The 25,983-nt window shown below is 41.0% G+C and overlaps 1 protein-coding gene across 1 annotated transcript in view; it reads left to right on the top strand.

Moving 5' to 3' along the window:
* Positions 1-25,983, top strand: part of LOC107186659 (homeobox protein cut) — a 132,695-nt gene that overhangs the window by 56,226 nt on the left and 50,486 nt on the right. Inside the window, 1 exon segment of the mRNA XM_015574583.1 lies at positions 4,335-4,535. Within this exon segment, the coding sequence (XP_015430069.1) occupies positions 4,335-4,535 (201 nt within the window).

Raw genomic sequence — 25,983 nt, 5'->3', positions numbered from 1 at the left:
AAGTGCACATAACGTTTTCCTACCTAAAAAGTATCGATCAATTCATCTATTTATGAGCTTTCAAATTTATATTTACGTGTATATTTATTATTTCTAACCACATGAATATTTTGGAGGTTTTTCGTTAAACTTTCTTTAACGGGATTATGTTTGAAAAATGTCTTTATTGTAAAAATGTAGAAATACAGTTTGAAAATATTGGGTTGTATCAGAAGTAGGATTATGAGTGCAGGTGTATACTTGGGTTATAAACTTTTTCGGGAGTTCCAAATGACCTGCAGTCCCTTCTCGTCATGGTGGTTACTTTATGTCTAACAAGGATGAAATAGTCTAAAAGCAACAGTCGGCAAGTGTAGATCGAGTACATTGAGTACGTTTACTAGTACAATTTTCTGTTTATTTCAAGGGGAGAAATCAAAATAACATAAGTATACGTCGTGTAATGTTGTGGGAGAGTTCATCGACACATTCTTCTTGTCAAAACTACCTAACCTTTTTGCTTCAAGGACTGACAAGCTGTCAGATAAATGGGAAAAAGTTTTACTTAATAATGGAGAATACGTTTTAGACGGAAGTTTTTCTGCAACTTTTTCAGAAGAATAATGAAGTTAGAAAAAGAACGACAATTACTTATGACTCAACTTAATACACGTATTCACTCGTCACTGTACTTTTATGAATTTGGATTCTACGGCTTTTCCTTTTATCTGGATCTGCAGACGTGCAATTGACAAAACCGCAGTAAAGATACTTCTTTTTTCAAATAATCAAATTAGTGATAACAATTCCGCGAAAAGAAAGAATCAAATTACAAAGACACGCGGCACCAAACCTCTTGGCACCATAACATTTCGCAGAGGCGTCAATGAAAATGCTCCAGTGCACAGAAAACGTAGAAACAGGCGTTAACACGACAGAAACCGATCAATGCCCCGGTACCAGATCCGAAAGTGCGTGACCACGGAGCCTAAAAGCTATTCCGAAGCAGGTTCTTGCTCACGCGGAACCTGCAATGAGCCACAATTTCGTATATCGAATCGGTGATTGGTGATCGATCGATGCTCAGAACGCCGGGCAAGTCGAATAACCATCAATTTGCGAATAGGGTGCAAGACGAAGAAACGCCTCGGTGTGATCGAAATCCTGCCACCCATCAAGCTCGAACCGCGACTACGTAATGGCTACCGTCTGACGATCAAATCGAAACTGAATCTACATATAGGACTGTGTATGTACATTCTTTCGAAAAAAAGTTTTATGAAGTTTGAGAAGCTTCTGAAACCATAGTATACATAATCTTCGAAAGATATTTGTGGGTCACCGTATACTTAACCTTTCCCGAGACCGGGTGTCTCCATGTTGGGCAATACGATTGACTGTCGTAGCAAAAAATCAAAATCATGGAATACTACGGAATATGAAATATTTATTAACTTCACCTGTGTTTCATTAATGAAAAAACTGGATGCAGTAGATTTACCACAGACCTTTATTACGAGTATATACAATAGACTTGTCTGCTACCAGATACTGTAAACTTTTCTATCTAAGAAAAGAGCTAATTTTTTTCTTCGGTTATTCACTTGTCACTTCTTTTCTACAAGACTGTAGATCAATACTACCAACATGGATATAGAACAATCATGTTTCTGAAACTTCAGTGTCTCTGACAATCAGTGACACGCATATTTGAAGTGGAACGGCAGACATTTCGTTTGTAGGTCTGCTCAGAGTGCGAAGAATTGCATTTGCAATCGTTATCGAAAGCCTCGACGGAAGTACTACTAATCAGTAACGTTTCATCGGGCAAAATTCGTGGATCAAAGGAGCAAGGAAAGAAAGAGAAGAAGCCTTGAAACGAACGAAAGACCGGAAGATACGCTCGAGTTTCCCGTAATTCCGTAACTGAAAATTCTGAACGGCCGATTGTTGATAGAACAACGACAAAAGCAGCGTCGTTAGGAACGTTCAAAGAAGCCATTATCTCTCAACTACTTCCGCCGCTAATGTGACGATCGCGGGCGGACGATCTTTATCGGGGATCCTCTCGATCCTCTCCATCAGCCTCGATTCTACCGGTGTCCTCCCCACCACCTCCACCGCCGCGCGGAACGTGACAAATAGGACGGGACGAGCCACGACAGCTTATCGATACCTGTCCGTTAATTCCAATGAACGTGCAACGCGATCTCGGGATATGTATTTATGCTTCCCGTATCATTTCGTAATTATCGATAACATCGTCAAGGCTTTTTGCAGGAAACAATAGGTCATTACTAGTTCCCTTGTACCTCGCCTCCGAAGCATGTCTTTCTCTTCCCTTGCTACCTCCCCCCGTCTTCGCCTTCTATCCCTCCTATTTCGTCTATCCAGCAAAACGCCGCGTAACTTTGGGATGTCTTCGTTCGATTGCCGCAACATTTCTTTGAAGTCTGTGGATCGTATATCGCCGTTATACTTGCCGCTACACTGCCGACGGAGGCTTTGACTTTCAGTCGCGCCATTAAGGTCACTGACGGTAACTGGCGCTACTAAATCCATTAAATGGGAAGTTTTAGTACGAAAATTGTATTCTTTGTAATTTTGTGAATACGACTAATGATCGAGCACTGAACATTGCTGTTCATAAATATTGGAGTATATCCATCGGCAATTGAAAAATCATCTTTCAAAGAATAGTTACGATGTGAATAAAATGTTTACCGTACGTCGTGTTTTAATATTTTTTAAATATTAAACTCGAATCTTATACGAGTATTAACCCTTTGAGGCATGAATTATGTTATCGTTATTTTTTTACCGTAACTTATATTCTAAATATTTGAAAACTGTTTAAATGTAGTTTTTTTATTGTTTATATATTTTTTTATTCAAATAGCTAAATATGGTGTCCAAATCTAACACAGAAGTAGTAAATATTTACAAGTCCCAGCCAAATTCTGAGCATATTGGTTCATGGCAGATTTTTATTGTAATATAAGTGGTACTACAAAGTATCGCCAGGAAATAAAGAGTTAAGCAAGAGTGTACAAGTTAACAGGAAAATAGTCTCACTTTTAGCGTCGAAGAAATTGAATAGATTTATAGTGATTTAGACGTCAAGCCGTCAAAATCTAGAGAAGTCACTGTAAAAATTGCTGCTTAATCTGAATTCCAGAATAATTCTTCGATGAGTCATTTATCGTTCGTTTTACACGAACAAATTCGTGAGTCATTCTATTCTGATCCCACGGCGAACGGTGTGACATAAGAGTCTTCGCTATCGGAAGTCTTGAAACTCTGAAGGTGGACTTTACGTTAATAATAAGGGAAATCTATAACTGGTGTATTACGATACGTCGGTCTCGTCGTGTAATTACAAATTGAACGGAAACTAGCGTCATCGTTTCGCGGAACTATGTATCGATCGGCTTCGATGCATCTAGAGAGAAAAAAAGCTGACGTGGATTTGTCGACGTTAGTCCACGTGGCATTTCGGTATTTCACCGCCGAAATTGCAATTTACTTTAATTGCCTCCAGATGCCAATTGATGGCTTAAACATACGCCGTGGGACGTACGGATCGCCTCGAACGAACGAACCACTGGGCTTCGTTGGAGAGACGCAAGTGTTTGTCATTACGGGCATCGCCATGATTATATCGTCTGCGAACTGTTCCACCGTTTCCTTTTGCTCTTCTGCTTCCTTGGCTAGTAGGTTTCACGATTTATTCCGAAATAGCGACATGTCGGATGGACAAGTTACACCGCTGGCTAAAAATAACGAATTCCTCGACAGTTTTTGTGAACGCTAGTATTACCTGGTACTGACGAATAGTGTAGATTTATTTCAATCAAACTGATAAACACAAAAGATTTTATGTTTATGACAAATTTACTAATCTTTTAATGAATGATAACGCAGACATTTTCACCGTGTTAATAATTCTGTCTACTGCTGTTAAAATTACATCGTTCGATAAATTTTTTAAATCCGAAACGCTTATAATTTTAATATACGCTACCGACCAAAAGTATGGGACCAGGTCTGATAATTAAAGAGAAACACATTCTACAAAGATTTGATAAAAGTAATGTGCTAAAACTAAATGGAAATGTTTTGAATGTGTACTGATTCCCTAATTTTCATTACATCGTAATAAAATAATGAGTTACTGTTCCACCAATCATGAACTCTGGTCTCATACTTTTGGCCAGTTGTGTATTTTAATATCTTGTCATGGATCCACAAATATTACATGAAATCACACGTTTATAGAACAAAATAATAAAGATTGCTTTTTGATAATTCCTATTGGATTATGTTAACCATAGTGTTCCATTCGTGTTTTTCAGAGGGCCACGTTAGCGGAGAAGGAAGTTTCTGCGTTAAAGGAGCAACTGGCCGCGGCAAACGATGGGAATTCGAAGACTGAGGGACACCAATTGTCTCAGACTATACAGGGAAGTGATCAGCTGCAGGTACACGATGCGAGCAACCCCAGGAGGACGCCGAACAGCAACCTGGAGCAGGAGCTGCAAGCGAAAGATAAAGAGGTGAGTCACGAGTCAACAATATTTCTAACCTCACTTTATTCAGAAGTAATCATAATTAACGATAATGTAAATAGATATAAAAAAGGATTTGGCGAATTTGTCGTGACAGTTATGGAAACTCTATTTTCATAATATATTAGGTAGGTGTTCTGAATCGCGTGACAGTGGTAGTCAAAAGAAAGTTTAAAATTAATACTTAAATATTTTATTGTAAGGTTCGTATCACGAATGTATTCTAAATCTTTCAAAAACCGATCTTTATGTACATATTGGTGAAATAGCCGAGGAAGACAAAAATAAGTTTAAAGTTTCTTCTAGGACAATGCTATTTCAAAATGATACTTAGTTATCTAAGGGACTTGAAATATAATTCCCAAAAACATGTGTCACATTTGTAATATGTAAAAAGGACATCTGTTTCTACATAGCGTATACCGTTGTTTTCATTGTTTCATACGACACGTGTCTTTACGATAAAGCGTGTAGTAGCTTTGATTAGTGAAACAATTATAATCAACTCGATTATTACGATAATATTTTAAACTTTCTCACGACTTTCTCTACAAACTTTTACAAGCTATCGAAAGCTACAGGGGCAGGAAATTCCGTTTAACTGTTGCACACACGGTGCTTTCCGCTGCGTGCCCGTCGAACTGAATGATTGACGTACTCGATAGAGCACGTGGTGGCCCTCCCTTTCCCCTTTTTCGTGCTATGTAGTCTCTGCTCTCGTCCCAGTCTCTCTCTCTTTCTCTTTCTCTTTCTCTTTCCCCCCGTGTTTTCTCTCGGATCGTACGCACGAAGCACGCGCGCACCACCCGGTGAAATTCACCCCCGAGTGCACTTCACCTTCCCGATCCGCGATAAACGGCTCGAATCACGCTTTCGGGACGCAAAGTGTGACTAATGGCAACCGACGAACCGACGGAATTGGTAATGAAAGAAGATCATAAATAGGAGACGGTGTATCGATGAATATTCATCCGGGCCGGGGCCAACAGGAATCGTCGGGATTTCGACGGAGACGGTTTTGATACCTCTGAAACGTCGGTTGATGAATCGAATCGGGTTTCCTTCCGTTTTCGTCGATTCATACTGAGAATTTCTGATTAATTAATATTCGTGGAATTGCGAAACGGTAACCACAGGTCGATGCATTCTGCACGAAACGATTTCCTATGCGCTTGATTCCCTTCCAAAGGGAAAAATCCAAAGATTATTCTAGCACATAAACGAATTATTCGAAAATATTGTCTTATCCTCTCTCTTTCTCTATTTGGACTAATACTTCAGACGTTACAAACATATAGATTATTATGGTGTACATGGACGAGATAAATTTTCGAAGCGATTAATTCTTCAATAATGTTTCGCCATCCTGAAAAATCGAAACATTACTATCGCACCCCACGTAAATGCTCCAGAAAACTACTCCCCCACTCGCCTTTATTCAAGCTTAAAAAAGGGACACAAAGTGGTCGAACCCTTCACTTACGGTTTACGAAGCGGAGTCTTGTAAGAATCTCTCGCACCCTATAACGAGGGTGCATAATGCGAGCGGCGCGAAGGGCCGGGGGGGGGGTCTTTTAAACAAAGGCGAAAACACTTAAAGCGCCCACGGAGAAAGAGAGAAAGGAGTGATAAAAACACCGCTAAGAGTTCAATAAGTATCCTGCTTAGGGCCAATAACGCCGCACCCCTTTTCGTCTCCAACCCCTCCTAGCCGCCACTTTGCACCGGCTGCTCCGGTATTCGCGTTTTGAAGGAAATCGTTTGCTTCAGCCTGTTGTAATCCCAGAACCCGATAATCTACCATCCCCGTCTTCCATCCGTGACTCCTTTCCACCCCCTACTTTCCCTATCGAAGGGTAGCCGGAACAACCCCCTGACGACGCCTTTTCACGGATAAGAATTTGCTCCGCGGACAATGTCTTTATTGAGAAGCCATCGTGCGACGGGAATGATTTTTATTATTCCTCGATTAAGGGCCGGAGGATCGGAAAGGGCGGGGAAGGGGGAGTTGTGCCACTGGCACGGAGACGATAATGAGGAGTAAATAATGCGACGGTGTAGTCGGGGAAAGGGGTAGAGCAGTTCGATTATCTTCGGCAAGGAGATGAATCTTTCAGGGGATCGAAGACTGGGGTGAGTTTTATGGTTACTACCGGTGCGAAGAAATCACCTGATGGCGTTCCTATCGAACGTATTACGACGATGTCTTATTTGTTGGTTCATTCGTGAGTCGATTATGGCATCAGAAATGTATTTTATTTCGTTTATTAGTTTCGTCACGATTATGTTGGTACATCGTACAGTTGATGCTTAGATTTTGGACAGTAATTCTGTACTGAAACATTATTTCTTATATTAATTAGTTTGTCATTTTACAAAGAAAACGAAAGTGCACAAAGATATTTTGAATTGAAATCAATTGTTACATAGTTTGTTGAAGGAATATGATTTACACATTGGTGTAGGTACCTAGTAGATAATGAAATAATTATAAATATTTTAGATTTATAGAAATTATCTAAAATTCTTTCAAAGGTTACATTATTTTATAGCCAAGTGAATTTGTTGAAAAGTGAATCTAACAAAGGATGAGTTAAATAGCAGAAAATAAAATAGTTTGATTAATTCTAACTCATAAATAGTTACAATTTTCAAATCGCTTCGTCATTCAGTTAGGTTCTTCTTATGTCGACTTTGACTCTAGCTCGTCAAGTAATTCCACCGACATCCGTATCGATCATTGTTCTCCGGTTCCTCTTATCTCGCGAGACACGGAACCAAATTCATGGAAAACATCTAAACGCTTTCTACCGTGGCGGCTGACGTATTCGAGTTATAAATAACGCGGAGTCTTCATTTTATATCGGGGACATTCGCGCCAAGAGAACATTTTCCGATTGTTTGAAGAGCCGACCGCGAAAACGAGCCGCTTTGATCTCTACCCGAAGAACCTTCAAGTTATTAAAATAAAAAGAAACCAAAAACGAGACCGAGGAGAGGAATACGACTTGTTTAGCATGCCACAACCGAACTCTCGGTCCCTATCGTTCCATCTCGAGTCTCGTTTTACTTGCTTTTCCTTTTTTCTGTTTTGGAACTTATTTTCGATCTCTAAACTCAATGGTATACCATCTGGTTTCCAGAATATTTGTGATTTATTTGTCCGTAATGGAAATATCCCGGAATGATTTTATTCTCGAAAAACATCGTCTTTATTCGCTCGGTGCATCGGAGCCACCGACGATGTCACGGAAGGATTAAAGGATCTCTGCAAATTTTAGTCCACAAACGACCGAGACACGATCCGTTCGCGACGAAAGATCGCTAGATCAAGCATGGGTCATTCTGTTAGAGGGGAAGAGTTCGTAATTAGACCACTAACGACTTTCTTTCCCCGGCGGTGTTTCATGCGAGTCGTGTATCCTGGCACCGTGGAAAGATGAAAGAGAGACAACGCGCCGTCGATGCCAACGCAAATACGCTCCGCGAGTGTTTCAAAACACGTTGGCTAATGTACCCACCGCGATAGATCAAGAAATAACCGGGAACGTTATCCACGGTTCTCCTAGTCGGTATCTTCGTGACTTCCTGATTCGCGGGACCGACGAAATGTTATTCTTTCCCATAGATACTTGCAATAAAATTAGGAAAAGCTTTTGCGATATTTACAGTATACTACATACATGCTTATGTACATATATCGTTTCAAAAACGAAAGAACAAGCTCGACAATATGATAGTTTTTCTCATAGACGCTCTTTTATTTAAGAATTAATAATTTTAAAAAAGAAATACTTTTATTAAAAGTAACAATTTGTTGCCTTTTTTGTTCCTCTTACTTGTTCATTTCCGTGACTACTATAACGATACAGCATGTAATATTTTGAAGAAAAAAAAAATGGAAAATCCTTAACTACATAAGTAATTTAGTACTATGAAGATAAGAAAGAATGATCGACTTGGTACCAAAAACGACTAATTCGAATGAAAAATCGAAATTAAAGCCTCTGCAGCAATGTATGTATATTGCACGGCCATCGTTTCTGTCACGGTTTTATCAATAATTACGATCGCCTAACGGTCACGTGGATCACGTGGACGCGAAGCCATCGCGGAGACATCGACGCCGCGGCCATATTGGAAACGCCGGTAGGCCGAACGCGTGTTCCAGCGACGGTATTACCGTATTTACTCTGATACGAAGATTTGCTGATAATTGGCGCGATAAGGGGCAATCGAGTGCGCAATACCTGCCGCAACAAACAATCGCCACGGACGGGACGACGAATTTTATCGTTCGAGACCGAGCTAGCGCCGTGAAACTCGACTGTTGTGAAACGGATTAGAGGCCGACTGACAGATCGGTGGGTGGATGGAGAAACCGAGGCTTTCACGGTTCCGTAATATACCCCGGGAAAATCTTGCCGCACCTCTAAGTCCGTCACGATCGAGAATTTCTGCGAATCGCGACAGATTTCGGCCCCGACTTTCATTTCGCGCCGGCGATCCTTTCGATGGAGCGACATTTACAATGGCGGAAGCTACCCCCTTTCTGCGTTGAGTTTGTGATGTAGCAGAGGTGCACATCTTAGTGTTATTAATGTGTCGTAAATATTAAAACTTGGAAGAAATTATTAATTAATTATTACAAATTAAGTGAAGCTTGATTACTTGAAACTTTTATTCTGTATGTTAGCAAAAAAAATGCTCGATGGAAGAAAAAAATTATATTCAACTCCTGTCTTTGTGAATTTGTTAATGAAACTGAATTTCTCGGAAGAGGATATAATAGCAGATCAGTTTATTAATTATGAAATATACGAAGTTTAGAGTCATTCATGGTTCAAGATCAATTGTTATAAAATAAAGTGTAGCCAATTCAGAGTAACGACTACGTATGAGCTATTGAATGAGGTATTCCTTGATCATCAAAAGTATCCTTCATAGATTTTTTCGCTATGCTGAAAGAACGTTGAAAGTGAATTTAGGTTACTCCTTATCATATCTGTCCATGTCGCTATTAAACGAGCAAATACCGAATTAATAACATCGTAAATTTACATTCCGAAGAGGTAAATAAAAAATCGATAGCGCCGCGAAATTCGTTATCAGTTTACCTATCGTTTCGCGATAGATAACAATGTTATCAAGTTCGAGAACGATTCGAGACGAGATGGGTAAAAATCTAAGTCCTAATGACGTAAGTTCAACGTGCGATTGAAAGAATCATTTTTTCCTTACCTGTCGTATTAATTTCGATCGAATTCCGTTCTGCAAAATGAAAGAATTCAATGTTGGTTACTTTAAGAGGTCTCTGGATCGGAAAGATTGTTTAAAAATCCTTGTAAAAAGCTGAGATTATTGCAGTCGAGCATAGAAATGACGTAAATCAGAGGTGCATTGTTTTTTTTTGTTTAGGTTTTCATATTAAGTAGAACAAAATATAAAAATTAGCCAAAGTAACCCTCCTTCCTCGGCTCGTTTTTTTCGCTACCCTTCTCATCCCCTGTAAGGTCTGGCTAACATGTACTCTGGCCCTGTTATCTCTGTAACCCGTGAAATTGTATTCGTAACGAGGAGTTTGCACACGGTTCAGAGAGAAACGGATTTACTCGTTCGCGACTTAAACGAATCGTTCGTGTTATCAGCGTTAGGGGATGCTTAATATTTTTTTAAATATATATAGGTGATTCAGTTCCTCTTGGATCAGCGCCATCTGACGAAACGTTCCTGCAACACCAGCGGTTGCTTCCGATGACGCTGGAGCGGCTGATAAAGTTGCGATGGCGGCTTTTCGGGAAAACACTCGTTATTTATCGAATTTTACAGTTAATACAACATATAATTACGTATTCTCAGACTCATAAATTAAAAGGACGACTTAGTTTAGCGAAGGCAGCAGGGTAATGGTGAGAAAAGGATTGTTATCTTCAAATTTTGATTAGTGATAAAAAGTATTATTTGGTATATTAAAGAGATATGTTCTGGACAATTCTTTTGGTTGCAAAATTTGTATGTACATTCATGCAAACTATGAGTTTTTATTTCAATTTGACATTGTCCATTTCGATTTGTTAGAACCACGTGTGGCTATTCCTTGTTCTAGTTAGATTGAAACAAAAATAATCTTCTTTGCTTTTCAAGCGTTTCATAAAATTCGAATATTACACTCAATAACCTCTAACACCTTTATTTATATTCTAATATATATGAATATATATATATGTAGCTATACACACACACACACACACACACACACACACACACACACACACACACACACACACATATATATACATAGCTACAACAACAAATGTCAATAACAATTACCAGTAACTCGTTTCTCTTGACATTATAATTCTCATGGACTTTGAAATAATTTTGTTCTGTCGGTACGAGCGGTACCCCTTTCAAATTTACTTTCGCCCAAAACAACAAAACGCCTCGTAACTCATACACTCGCAGCACAACAAATATTAACTAAATCACACGAAAAAGTATTCCTCCCATTTTTCGGCGATTTACACTATTTCCATTAAGCCACGTATTAAAAATGCCTCCGGCGCTGAGTAATATCGCGCGCAATTACAAATAAGGAAGGATCGCGTTGCATGCGCGGCTCCGATAAAGGAAAAAAGAGGGAGAGAAAAGACGGGCCGGATGCTCCATCATCGTCGGCTGAAACATTAATTAGAAAATCTGAATAATTAGGAACTAACTTTTACGCGATGTGTAAAACTCGTTTCCCCGTCTCCCAGCACACACACACAAATACACGCTACGGCGTACGAACATATACACATATAGGGAGAGACGCGCGTGCGCCCGTGGTCGCGTCCGAACGTCGCGTCGGTATGCGTGTGCGTCGCCGGAGGCGGCCAGAGGGGTGGAAGTCCACGTTCCTCTGACGGGTGAACGGCAGCGGTTAAGCCCCTACTACTCGCCCTGCACCTTCACCCTTGCTCCGTATACTTTTAAAAAGGGTTTTACAGTTCGAACAGATCGATCGCCTCAACTCCACCGTCCTTCCACCACCACCCCCTCTTTTTCCATCCTCGAGATGCGTATCTGGTCACGGCGGCCGCTGATTATATCGTAATTACGGTTTTAAGTATATTTCATCGAGCACGCGAGCCAGATCCGAGCCTCGGACTACGGGGGCGGCCGGGTAAGCCGGAACGGGGGGATGAAAGGGGTCGTTCAAAGGCCCTCGTGCCCTTCGATTTAATGCCGACCAACGATTCGTGCGCCGTTTCCTAAGATGTATCGTGCACACCGTCGACAGGTTCTGTTTCCTTGGACAGGAGGGTGCGTGGAGGGGTTAGCGGGACTGGTCACTCTCATCGATAGGCAATCTTTTCTTATCGGGTCACACGGAGATTTATAGAAACGGGCCACGATGGTGTACTGTCATGACTCGGCCCCGTACACGAAACCACGATCTAGAACAAGATATATGCGACCGCGCGTGATGGTGAGAACGAACCCGGCTACCGTGGCCACCACCGAGGAACTGGAACCACTAACTGGAATTATCGCTTATAACCGTGACGAACGCGAGCTCGGGAATTACACGCTCGATTCGCGCCGTAGGTGATCTATGGGGGAAATATAGGGAGTTTTTGGGCTTGATATACACTGCCGCTTCGAGTACGTATACCGGTCGCAGGTTACGACCACGTGCTGTCGGAATAGTGGATATTGGAATTTCGTGAGTCTGACTCGAACAAGTTAATCGATCGGCATTGTTTTTTTATTACTAAAAGGTAATTTATCTGGGGAAAATTATTCAGTCTCCTGAATTATTTGTCGCTGCATTGATTGTGATCGTTTAACAGTGGCTTTGTCGGAACTAAAATTGCTGTAAGGATATTTATTAGTGTTTCTATTGGATTCTTAATCGTCCGCTTTTTGTACCAGTTTCAGTAATTCGAAAGGCAGATTTATTGAATTTCCTCGCAGATGTATCTTTACTATTATTTGCAATCTTTCAAGTAATAGGAACCTTGGAAATGGCTTCTTTGATTGTATCGATCATGGCTTACAAGAATGACATAACTTAAAACTTGCAATTTTTGTCAGTTGCATAACTTACCACGCCAAGACAATCAGTTTAATATGATATTCGTACAAACTTATAAGGAACAAAACATTCAAACTCGTTTTCCTTAAAATCGTGATTTTTGAGTTACGTCGTTATTGTAGCAAAGAAACGACACGTATTATATTTTTCTATTAAATATTACTCTAAGCTATTTTTTTGATCCATTTCCTCGAAACCACGTGAAAAAAGTATTCTTAATTTTCGTGAATCGTAAGGTCCTATAATTCAGGGTTCCATGCACAGCAACGTATGTATATACATAGTACAAAATATTATCCACGTCCGAGCTCTGTTCGACCACTCAAAAATCCCTTAAATTTTAGATCTCCCTAAAACCCAGCACCGAAGGTAATCACAACCATTTCAAGTTCGGTGCCATCTCCAGGCAGCTACATCTCGTAAAAAAAAGGGCGAGTAAAGAAAACGTTCTAGCGCATACGAACTTATCCACGACGGCCAAGGAAAAAGAGTGGTCGTATGGTGGAAGAGAAGGTGGCAGGGTTGGGGGGAGGGGGTGGGAAACACAGGCGGTGGTCGGAGGCTGGAAAACCATGGCGTCTCTCGAAATTAATTTTTTTTTGCTGGCCGAGATAAAAACCTAACGAAGCCGCGGCGGGCTTTATTACGCGAAAGCGAACGACGGAAGAGGTGGAGCGAACGAAAGACAAGGGAGGAAGAGGGACGCGTGTATTCAGAAGCGAGAAAAGAGACAGAGACGAAGGGACGGAAAAGGGGGATTGATATAGGTGTTCCTGGTGGCGATGGTGAAGCAAAGGGAGAACAGAAAGGGGGGTGAGGGGGTGGGGGGTGGCTGAGACACAAATACGCTGAAAATTAGATTCATAACTTTTCTGCTGCGCTTTCGCGGCGGAACGACTAAAGGCTGGCCAGGCTAGTTAAAAATTCCGTGTGCCCACGAATATCAATCCCTACCCACCTCCATCCTCCAACCCAGCTTCCAGCCTCGTATCTACACGGTTATACGGATATAGCTGTGTGCCTTTCCTCCGCGCTACGTACACGCCTCCATCGTCCAGACGGACGACGACCAGGAATTATCTCCGTTTTTCCGCAAACGCGATTAACCAGAAACGTCGTTCAGCAAGCCCTCCGGCGGCGGGCCCTCTCGACCAGAGGGTGCCGCGCTCTCCTTCGGCTTTCGACTCCAGAGTCGACTCCGTCGATTGATAATTCACGATTAATCCGCTACGAGAGCCGTGCGGCCCTTCCTTCGCCGGCCGCCAACCCCCACCTCCCACGTCCTTGCCGCCCCAGTTCGACTTCACGGGAAATTCTACGGAGGCTGGTAATTTCGTTGCGTTGGAAATTCGAGAATCCCTGTGAGACAAAGATTTTAAACGATTTTTTTTTGTTTTTAATCCGTCGTTCAATGACTATAGTATTTCTCGTTGGACGATTGTTTCTTTCTTCAAATAGTTCCAACATGGACCTTGAAGACCTACATAGTCTTCTAACGGACTCGTTGGTGGATTTTTCCCGTCGATTTAGAAAGTTGCTTGTATATTTTATTTGTAAAATTGTTTTTTTTTTTCTGGAATCATGAAAATAAGAATAATTATCCCTGTTACGCCATAGTTGGAATTATTCATATGTGATACTCTATCAATCCAAGCCCTATGTTTGACTGCTACATCAGTCTCCATAAAATTTGCACAAGGTTTGAACATATTATTTAATAATGTAAAAAGCGTATGTTGCAAAAAATGCCAAATTCCCGATTTTTCTGAGCTTTTTGTTCCTTGTGGATCTTAAATGAACTTATTTCGTCACATATTTTAGTATTAATTTTTAGCTTTGGGCCGAAAAATAACCCAAATATACATGTTAACCCAAATATACGTGTTTTAATTATACGATTTATAAATTATAAACAGTAACAGACACAAATCTGCTGCTCGTTCATTACTGTCTTTCGCCGTCACTAGGACTAGAACTATAGCTAACATGGAAAAACAAAACAGATAACACGTTAACGCAAAATTTTCTTCTGCATATGCAGTGTAATTATTAGCAATAATCATTGACTATAGAATTATGATTTAGAAATCTCCGAGGTACTTTTTGACTTATTACAGAACTTGTGTAATAAATAATAAAGTCCTATACTTTTTACAAGATTTTGATGTCACTTAACAACAAATTGATAAATACTTCAAACGATACAAGTCTCTACTAGAGTGATTCATAATTATTGATATGATCCACAGTATCGGTGATTTTCACGCTCATCCAGAATCCTCAAATTGATAAACTGAAATCTCGTGACATAATTAGTTACCACTATATCTTCCCTCTCGGGCTAGCACCAATTCATGTCTATTAATTGTTTTTTTTTCTGTGCTGCAACTGCTTCTGAAATGAACAAACAAAATAATCTGAGTCTAATATTGTTGTGGTATGCCGTTTCTAAATCTAATAATTTCGTATCAATCATCGTAACTATTGTAGCGAAATGCTAAGATACGATTTGTCTAGTGAAGAGTTTCAAAATCTTCTTCCTGAAATCGATCAGCATTATTTGCGTCCGCGGGAGAGACACGGCCAGACGTAGTCACGACGAGTCAACGTCTCATGGTGACGGCACGGGCCCGGGATTTTCGGCGGTTCGATCGAATTGGCAAAATGTCAAAGGCTCGTTAGCCCGGAGGGTCATTCCTTGGCGGTGGCCGTTCGCGGTGTGTACAGTAAATCGAGCGTGCGATACAGCCGTCCGTTGAATTATCGTCAGATAAGAATTCCCCCGCGACGTTTATTCGTGGTCGAACAAAAACTGCGCGTGTATCGCGCGCGCGTCCAAACCGCGGACGGTGTATTATTACGCAATGGGACGTAATATAATGCTATGGAGTTCTTAGATTGTGTTCCGCATTGTCGGAAGGGGGTGGGGGGCTTTATGCGATTTCATGAGCGGAGCATTGTTCCCCTCCTTGGTCGACCACTTTTTAACCATTTCCTCGCGACAGAGTAGCCGTGTCGCCCGATGCTTGAAACCCCTTTTAACGGGTTACACATGTAGCAAACGGGAACAATGAGGGGGTTGAAACTGTTCGAATATCAGAACGTTCTGAAACCTTTGAATATCTTCCAGGTCGAATAATAATACCAGTGAAATCTGTAAATCCTTCCATTAACTTATCTTTCTTTGTACACGTTTTTTTCTTCTTTTACGAAAACTTTCACGAGTATTAATTAGCAATAATCTCGCGATAGGTTTAACAATTTTACGATCAACTAGAATTTAAATATAATTATATTTGTGGCAAAAATAAGCCAGCGAAATTGAAACAGAGAGGAACAATGTAGATTTTAACAAGGAATAATTTAACCGTTTAATAACTATCCCCTTCCGTCCCCTTATTCGGTAATGCACGGCGTTCAGAATTTCTCTAAGGCTAAGGGATGAACGGTAGACAGAAAGAGAGAGAGAGCACGGTTCCGATCGGGGATACCGTCTAAATAAGTCCGTTGAAAAAGCCACGGACGATTTTTCGGTCCGCGGACGAAATTACCGTGGTCTTTTACGACCCAAAAAGGGAAATCCCCTGAAAAGCCGACTCTCCGCGAGGACGTAACTTATCAGTCCTCCGAGTTTCCCCGGCGACGGAGCCCTTTCCACCTTTTGCTTTTAGCCCGGCAAGTATATGATATTTAAAATTAATCCTTCCTTTGTGCTGCGGGCTTCTCGCTCGCTCGGCTGTCTGTCTGTTCGTCTGTCTTTTTATCGCGCCGATATGGAGTCGTATGAATTTTACTCCATTATTCGTGCCGTCTGTGCCTCGCTCGTGGACCGAGCCAGCGGCAAGGAGTGCGAGGGTGGGAAAAGAGGAGGGACGGACGGATGGAGGTAGGAGGCTCTCGGTTTGTCTTTTTGTCTTTGCCACCGGAGAGACTGCCGGGGCTTTCATTTCGTATCCTCAATCACCGTCGGTGATCAATCACAATTGAATTTGAGCGGCGTGCACCGTTGCACGAGAGTTGGGGAGGGGGGGAGGGGCTAAAAAAAAAGAACGGGACCAAGAGGCTCGACTAGGCGAAGTCGCATACCTTAATGTCTAAGATTGTGGTACGTAAATATTTCGTTACATGGAGGCCAAAGGATTCGAGAGGGCGGATGAGTGATTTTTATTGTAACGACATACGGGCGATTTTATTTGCCACATTGATTGCCGTGTTATCCAGTCGACGTGTGCGCAACGTTTGATATGTAATTCAAAATATTCATGTTTGAGGTGAAATATTAACTGACTAATGGTGGATATCTTTGAATTTCGGCATAATTTTGTCATGTTCAATCGAAATTAACGAACAGTCGATGAGCAATAAATAGCGAAGATTTTCGTATTTATATTCTATACAGAGTGGATTATATACTAAACTATAACTTTCTATCGTAATAGTTTCACGCATGCCACCTCAAATATTTAAGTTGAAGTATCTTCTAAACTAATAGTTTTTTAATATGAACAGTTTAATACATTCTTTTTATACAGAATTACAAGCTGGAACGATTCGTAAGTCTTCTACGCATCCTATATAAAAAAAATAATCACGCCAAATTGTGCCCCTTCGAAGCTATATATACATATAACTATCCTATAACTATAAACTAATATAGCTTCTACCTGAAACATTTTTCCTTAAAATCATTAGTTACGCAGTATCGAAGTAGTTCCAGTTGTGTTCGTTGTCCCTTATCGATCAATTATTGTTACTATAAAAAAAGTGTTTTAAGAATAATTCTACTTTACTTTTTAATGTAAATAAATTACATTCAAATAACCGCGAACTAACAAAGTTTTGTTTCGTTGAAAAAAGGGTATCGATTCTATAAAAATGTTTCCGAAGCTTGTACATTATCCAGGAAGTCTAATCGTTAGAAGAGATTATTCTGATTCAAGTGTTTACGCCTCATCCGATATGATCTGTTTTCATCGTGATCACGATTAAAATCTTGAAAAAACTATCACCTATTTTAGGTGATACCAAATAACCCACGATCGATTCGAGTTCCCAATAAATTCCGCGAACTGCCCCGCAAAAAGTCATCGATAACCAGAGCAGAAAGTAACGTAACCCCGGTTCAAGTCCGACAGTAATCGGAAGGGAGAGACAGTCTAATGCCGAAGTCAGGGCGAAGGGTGTGGGAAAAGGGGGTGGCCCGGTCCGTGGATGCCTTTTGAAGCTACCCTAGTCGCGGGCCGAAGGATAATGCGCAAAGCAAAGGATAATTCCCCGATACGGGGACAGAATCCGTGTGGCTGGCGCGTTTCGGAGAGGAGTAGGGGGAGGGGGTAGGGTTGTAGAGTAAAAAACTCTTATTTAAAAATGTATTTACCGTCTGGCTCGCAAGGATTGCCATCCGCCTGGAAACTTGGCTGTTTACACCGACGCGCGCACGCCCCTCGCCCTCCTTTATCTGTAGACGTAGAAATCGCAGAAGGTTCCCAGTTACCCCCGTTGTTATCCGCGGACGCGTGTGTGCAAACATGGGTGGGGGTGGGGTGGGGGCGGGAGGGCGTGCTCCACCGAAGGAACCCGCGAGTCCGTTTCCTGGTCTTTCAAACCTTTTCGGGGGCTCTAGGCGGTGGAGGGAGGGAATTGCAACCCTTATGGAGCTACACGACCCTTGCGGTGGTCTCGATTGTTACTGACTGGACGACAGGTTGGAATTAGAGGGTTGACTTTTTTTTTTAGTCGGGATTCTCTTGCTTCGTTTTTTTCCTGGTCAGAGTTAGTCGCTGTAAATTGGTACTGTGGAATGTATTTCTTATTTTGGAACGGTATCGAAACAATCTGTAAGTAATTTTGCTCTAACCATTAAATAAGTTAATTCGCTGTTCTAGACGTTAACATAGGAAAATTAAACTGATGGCTGAGTTTGATTTTTTCCCTGTGATTTGTTTGTGTTAATGATAACGGACAAACGATATTAAAGTTTATCTTAAGATCGTGATTGTACCGAAATTTGTGGGTTAGAAAATGCTATGAATGTATAAACATTCACAATCTAGGGGTCCAGTTATAACCGTTGTAGGTAGGTATTATATGTATAACAAAACAGAGCGTGATTGTTAGTTACTATTTGACTGCACAATTCGGTTTATCATTGTTTTAAAGTTTCGTCGATACTCATTCGTGCAATTCTTATGATTATAAAGTCTAGTAGGCTAAACAAGCAACATTATTATACGCGAAATGACCAGATCCATTCTATGAAATTGTATAAAATAGAATATTCCTCTGGAATTTCGTTACAGGAACGCAATTGTTACCGAAAGTTTTACTGCAAAATTCCGAAAATAACAGCGGTGTTTACAAAATGACCGAACAAAGTTCGACTGTTCATAATTTCCGAGTGGCTCTCGTTATAACAACGCGACAAACTCTCGCCGCCGGCCGTGACAAAAAAAACAGGCCTTTTGGTCTCCCTGAATTACACTTTCCGTTCATTAGCAGTTAAGAATCAGTCGTAGAACCCAGACATCAGTCATTAACCGGATGCATTCCATTCAAATCGAGTCCGGGACCCCAGAGACGTCGACGCCAGGTTACGGTATTCGTTGGAACGACAATGTCTTCCCGCCAGGAACGCGAAAATTATAACTTTAAGCGTGAAAATGTGTACACACGCGGTCCCGATCTCGAAGCCCCGTGGAAAACGTATTTGGAATAGATGGATGAAACGTAACTATCAAAGTTGGCGATCGTAGCTCGACGGCATTTCCCCGACCCCTCCGACTTCGCACGAACCGAAAACTCACCCCCTTCCCACCCGTCCCGCCCTTGTCGTTCGTCCCCGACGCTTGCTCACAATTTATATTACGACCGAGGCGCGCATATAATTAATTTAATTAAACGCTCCGCACTGAAAATCGTCCTATTAGTTCGGCAACTTTTGACGGCTGCTGCCTACCACCCCCTTCATCCCCAGTTTCTACGGTTCGTTTTCCGCGCTTCTGTTCATCCCCGTTTCGTGTTTTCGTCGCTTCGCCACCGACAGGAAGGTGTTCTTTTTTTCTCGATAAAACATTCGAAGCTGAAGTCTGGGTTCGGTTATAGTTAAGTTTTTTTTTACCATTCAGATGAAGATGCATGCTCGAACGAATTTCGGTTAAAACTATCACTTTGACTGGAAAATTGTTGAGATCATCATTACCTGTATGTAATGTCTTAAATAAATATGTGAGTTTCCTCACTTCCTGTGAATTTCACAATTTTCGTATATTTAAAGAAATTATTTTCTTTTTTATACCTACCGATGTTATTTTGTTTGGACCATAGTAGAACCATCAATAGTACGCATAAATTTCTCTATAATTCCAGCTTTTGCAAAGCGGACAACATATTCCCACAAATATGGAAGTAGCCTTGTAATCACGATTGGTATCCAAGAAAAATGTTTCGTTAGCCAAATTGATATCAGATAACGAATACCATAATAGGATAAACAATTAGAAAGCACAGCGGTCAGAATAGAATATACTCGGAAGGAGAGTAAAGCTCGCATGAGTAAACAGATAGGAGCACATTCTACAACGTACAGTGAGTGTAAAAAGTATTCGTACACCCTTTAAAACGGAACAACTCTTTTAAAATTGGTCCAAATGACTTGGGTTTTTTTTAAGTTAGAGACATTAATTTACTAAATGATGTGAAAAAAAAATTTGAAAAAGTTGCAATTGGTCCGAATCGCGAAGAAAATATTAAAAGTCGTGTTTAAAACTCGAGTCATTTGGACCAATTTTAAAAGAGTTGTTCCGTTTTAAAGGGTGTACGAATACTTTTTACACCCACTGTATGTATGTACGTAGTTCTCGATGAGTTATGAAGTATGCTCCTTGGATATTGTCGGCATCGCATTGGTTCGAAAATCAGCGTGACTCGGACGCGCAGTGCCCGCGTGGCTTGGCATAATCGGCGCGTGTTGTCATCAGAATTAACCTATTAACGCCCACCGAGGCGAGCCGCTCTGCCAAGAGTAATCGACTTCGCATCGAGATTTGGACGGGCCGCGAAACACCGGCATTTGTCAAGCGGGCTTGAGAGTCCGCTTCAACAAGTATCTTTGGAAGGGATGGAGAAATATTGTGACGCGTCTTTGCGCGAGCTTCGTCCCGGGTAATATCGAAATTGTTTACTCGAGCGATAAATCTGTAACGCCGAGCGGAAAAGAACTGGCCGCCGGAATTTCAGCGAGGAAGTTGAGAACTACACACATAAAAACTTGTCCTATTTCATCGATTGCTTGCAACTCGTGCTTCTAATTCGATAATTGACACGTTCGTCTGAGATTTTTAATTTTACGAAATACGCGAAAGTCGAACGGACATTTGTAAATTTCGATTTGGAATTGCTAACGAGGCTATAAGAAATATACAAGATTTTATCCGAATTGGAAAGGATGAAGGGATGATTGTACGTGAAAGAATGAATATTTTGCACGACAGGATTCCGTTTCTGACAAAATCTTGACGGGACGGGCTTAAGGTAATTTTTGCAATGTCTACGGGTATATGCTCCCAAATTCAATTGTTTATCTTATTATAAATACAATTTATAAAGAAAAGGATGTATTAGATGTTCAACAGCCGAAGTGGATAAACGGACTAGAACTGTATGTTCAGGTTGTAGAGTTATTAATACACACTTAAATCAAAGACTTAAATATTACAAGCGAATAGAAATCTCCACTATTTCAGTATTTTATTGTATATGATAAAATTTCTTGTTTACTATCATGATTATGTCTCGAGACCCTGCAAGCTATTCTCTTATTTCTCTTATATCCGTTCCTGAGTAATTGAAAGAATCGCAAAGATTCAAAGTAAGTAAAGGAATCCGTTTACATTACTGACCAAAGTGTATTGTTCACTTTGAGTACCGTCCGTGGATAAGGACGAATAGGAATCGCGCTCGATTTCCGGCCGCATTTCGACATAAGGGGTGCGCGTTGCACCGTGGCTAGCATCGAAACTCCAAAGGCCAGTCGACCAGGATTCTTGGAGCTTTGCTGGGCAAGCGGACAGATTACGGTTGGCCAAGGAAACCACCCTCTGATCTCACCCCATTTTAGGATTACCTATTCCTTCCAATCCCTTCTCTCTCTCTCTCTCTCTCTCTCTCTCTCTCTCTCTATGTCCATCCCTTTTCCGTCCCTCTGTCCTCATCACCCGTTCCCTCCGTCATTCACGCTCGTGTGTCCGTGCTTTGTCATTTGCTTAGGGCCAATCTACGCCGGAAATCCCTTCGGTGCACCTTCCATCCGGCAGATCGGTGATCGTGATTCGATCTGACTGCGTCGCAGAGCTGGCCAATGATCGGCCCCGGCCGCAATCCTGGTGCTTATCGTACTCACCCTCCACCTCTTATCCAACGACGTCCACGCTGACCACAGATCCAAGGGGTTGCTTTTGCGATCGGCCACGAAAACTTGGGTTTTCAGACAACCCACGAGGGTGGATCTTCCCCAGTCTTGGGACCTCGAGTGAAATTAGTTTAGCCACGTCGAGGACTGCCCCGTGGGGGCAGGATTCTTCCGGGAAAGTATAATTTGTCATTGGAAACGCTTGGATGTACAATTTAAATTGTATACGGTAGAAGATTTAGATAGCAGAAGTGTAATCATCTGGAAAGATTAAGAAACTTGGAATCTTTTTTTCTGCAGCAAGGATTGTCATAGTATGAGTCCTGTTTTCATTCACACGTCTTTTAGATTTATTTGGTGTATCAATGAGTGGACAAATATTTTTAAGCATCTGGCACCATAGGTTCACCTAGAAAAATCTCTGCAACCATTTGTTTGGTGAAAATCACTTAAGCTTAAGATATTAATATGCAATTATAAACACTGTTGAAATGTTGTTTTCAGTTTTGGCATAGATGACGTACCTTTCATCCACCCCCAAACAATGTTTTTTGATCTTGAATATCAAATCATTGATACACCCTTAAGTTTCAGAATTCAAACTGAAGAGTTCGTAAGTTCACAGACTTTTATTTTTCAATTATTTAAGAGATCTGTCTCATTTTAATATTTTAAGAGCAAAAGGTTCTAGCAATACCTAATATTTATGTTTTTCTATAAAATATAGGTTAGTAATTTGACAAACGCCTAATTATATTAATGTCCTGACCCATTTGTATTTCTATGACGACCGAATCGAGCAACTCTTATCAATTATCAGCCTCGACTTCCGCGCGTGGACCGATCGAAACGAAATAGTTCATCGAAACGGGTCTATCAGCCTATTGATAACTAGGACCGTCAGATGTTCAAGCGGTCATTATCGTCACGGTTTTCCCGCCCGCGACGTCGCCTCCCGGAGAAAGAATCGTTATCAGCCGACGGCTTCCCTCGATGGTGTTTGCGCGTCTTTTCGAATGGGAATAATAAATGACCCCGTAACCTCTCTGGAACATACTTGTCGGGAGTTTCGAGAAACAATGTACACGATTCATGGGCGACGTAATACGAACGCATGACCTTGAGCGCTCCCTTCTTCAGTCGTTTAAATTATAATCCGAAAATAGGAGATTTTGGAAAAGACAACTTTGCGAGGAAAATTGTGAATCGAGTGTCTCATTCAATCAGAACGTCCGTTTGGTCGGTTTGTGGAGCCAGAAATTTTTCGTAGAACTGCGATCTTTATGTAGCCAGAATTGGCCCATTGAACATGAAGGTTTCGTAAGAAAAAGAAATTGAAATGGTATTTAACAACTTTACGATGGTAATTTAATGTTCGATAACTAGAAATTTTAACAATTCGAAAAATGGATGACTTGAAAATTCGATAGTTGAATCGTTTAAAATTCGCAATCGAATTTAAAATTGTAGTTCACTGTAAAGTGAATCTTAACCGTCTGGACAACAGTACAGAATTGCATCTTCATTGAACGTATATTTTAATGGAAAATAAATTATATATTTTGCGACGATATGTATACATATATCGAGACCGAATGCTTCTGAATCGAAACCGATCATTAGCTAACGCGTTTGATCGAACGAACCTGTGCCCCTTATCGGCCCGAAGAAATTCGGCGCCAATGGGCGTCTCGGCTGTTGCGGGAAGCTGGGGTTATCTGCCCACGAAATAAATAAGTTTATACATTTCGGCTAATCGTGCGGCACCGTTCGATCTCGTGAACCAACTTACTGTGCTCCTCGACGCCTGCAGCAAGGATGGGAAAGGTCCCGTGCGGAACATTCCTCTCAGATAGTACCGCTTCCCCATTACCAAATCGTCAGCGTGCGCGACAACACCCGTCTATATTCGGTTCCCGATCGATTTCTTGTTTCCGATCGAACGATACAGTGATGATTGTGTGTATAAAATCAGAGTGACGACACCTTTTACCTTCACAACTCGAAATGAACGATGAAATTGGCTGTGTGAAATCGTGAAATAGCAGTTAAAAATGGAGATTGTGATGAGACTGACAATGAGTTTTTTGAAGTGATTTTTTTTATCTAATTAGATGTGAATATTTGAAATTACTTTTATCTTATCTTTATCCTCTTAAAAATTGACCCCTGGGACCAAGAAATTTACAACCTACATAAGGAAATACAATGTCATTATGTAAATCTAATTATAATTAATTAAAAAATGTTTACTTAAACGCAGAAATATATGTATAGTCATAGATTATTATGTGTTAATAAGTATGTCATCAGCTTTGTACTGTATTTGGGGGATGGATCTTCATGAACCATGCACTTCGTTGAAAACAAAGTTTCAAAGCTTACAATTAGTTCGTAAAAATATCGGACAAACAATGTCGAAAGCGTAGTTAAATGCACGACACCTCGAGAAGGGATCGGAAGGCAAGAGAGTCCCGCGGGGTGGCCGAGTATAATTCGAGGGGGCGCAGCGATTCGAGATCTCCACCGGAGAATTGGGTAAGTTCTTGGATTTAATTACGGCAATTAGAGCCTAAAAGATTTCTCGTTCCGCCATCCGTTCTGTTCACGTGCACCTCCTGCCATTCTTCTTCTTCTCCTGCTTCTTCTGGATCCTAACGGATCAATCGTATCAAACCCCCTCGAGCCATTCACCGCAGACACCCCTCGGCTGTCGTTGATCGACAGGAAAAGTTTGAACTTACATCTTTCGGCCCGTCGCTCGATTCATCGTTTAATCTGTTGCATTAATCCCTAGTATCGAGATTTGGATGATAGAATTGGATATTTTTAGTTTAAATATAATGTTCATAATATTCTTGAGCGTTGACAAATATTAAACAAAGTTGTAATTATCTTCAATACAATTCTATTAAATAGGTACGATAAGTCTAGGAACAGAAGTTTATTTTTTATACGATTAAAAAGTTTCAGTGATGATCTTATAGTTTTGACGTACAATCAATCGAATTTTTTCAATACTCACCTCTGTCATTAAGTCTTCTTGCCAAGTTCCAGTAGATAGTTCAATAAAGTAGTATAAATTCATTGATTTAAATTCAGCTTAACTACGAAATGAAGATTCCAATAATTTATGATCAATTAAAATAGTTACAATTATATTTAAAACACAATTACTTGTAAGACACAGGATATTTAGTACTTTCAAAAGCAAAACGTTTAATAATACATCGACTATTTCGTCATAAATATTTCTGATTTAGCTTTCAAAGTACCAAATTAGATAAGAAAAGGGGGAAAGGTATTTGCAAAATACAAATATTTTCTCTTTAATGTCATTATATGAGTAACGAACGAACATCGAAGGTCCCAGTTCTGTCGTTCTTTCGCGACGGGTCAAAAGTGACCCGACCTCTGCCGGACGCACAAGGGTTGAATTCGTATTTTTAAGCAGGCGAAAGCCTGACACGAATAGTTTGCCGCGCGGAAAAGCGAACAGCTTCGATAACAACTTGTCCCGATCGGAAGTAGAATGGTGGTGGTATTTCCAGCCGGGGGCAGGCCAAGAAGCTCGCAGGTGGCTGATAGACGTGACCGACCGTTTGAAATAAACATAAGCGTTCGTACGATTGCCACGTCACCGTTCATATCGCGAAAAATCTATATAGGCATCGTTACGGCGACAGGCGTCCGCGAAACTCGAGGCGGTCTCTCCCCCGCGACTGCGGTGGCGGCTCGAATGAACATTTATAGGTCGACGCGGGGATCGATTGACGGCTCGTACGATAAAACAAAAAGGAGGAAGACGAAGATCCCCCATCGAAAATCAAATCTTTCCCCTCTATCCGGTTAATAATCGTTTCAATGAAAATTCCTGTCTGCATTTATTTTTCCCTCTCCTGACGTTCTTGCGGGGGCGGAGGTGGTTTTCCATCGAGTGCAGGGTA

This window comes from Dufourea novaeangliae, unplaced genomic scaffold (genome assembly GCF_001272555.1).
Source record: "Dufourea novaeangliae isolate 0120121106 unplaced genomic scaffold, ASM127255v1 scaffold80, whole genome shotgun sequence".
In the NCBI taxonomy this organism is placed as follows: Eukaryota; Metazoa; Arthropoda; class Insecta; order Hymenoptera; family Halictidae; genus Dufourea; species Dufourea novaeangliae.
This window is presented reverse-complemented; position numbering and strand designations above follow the sequence as displayed.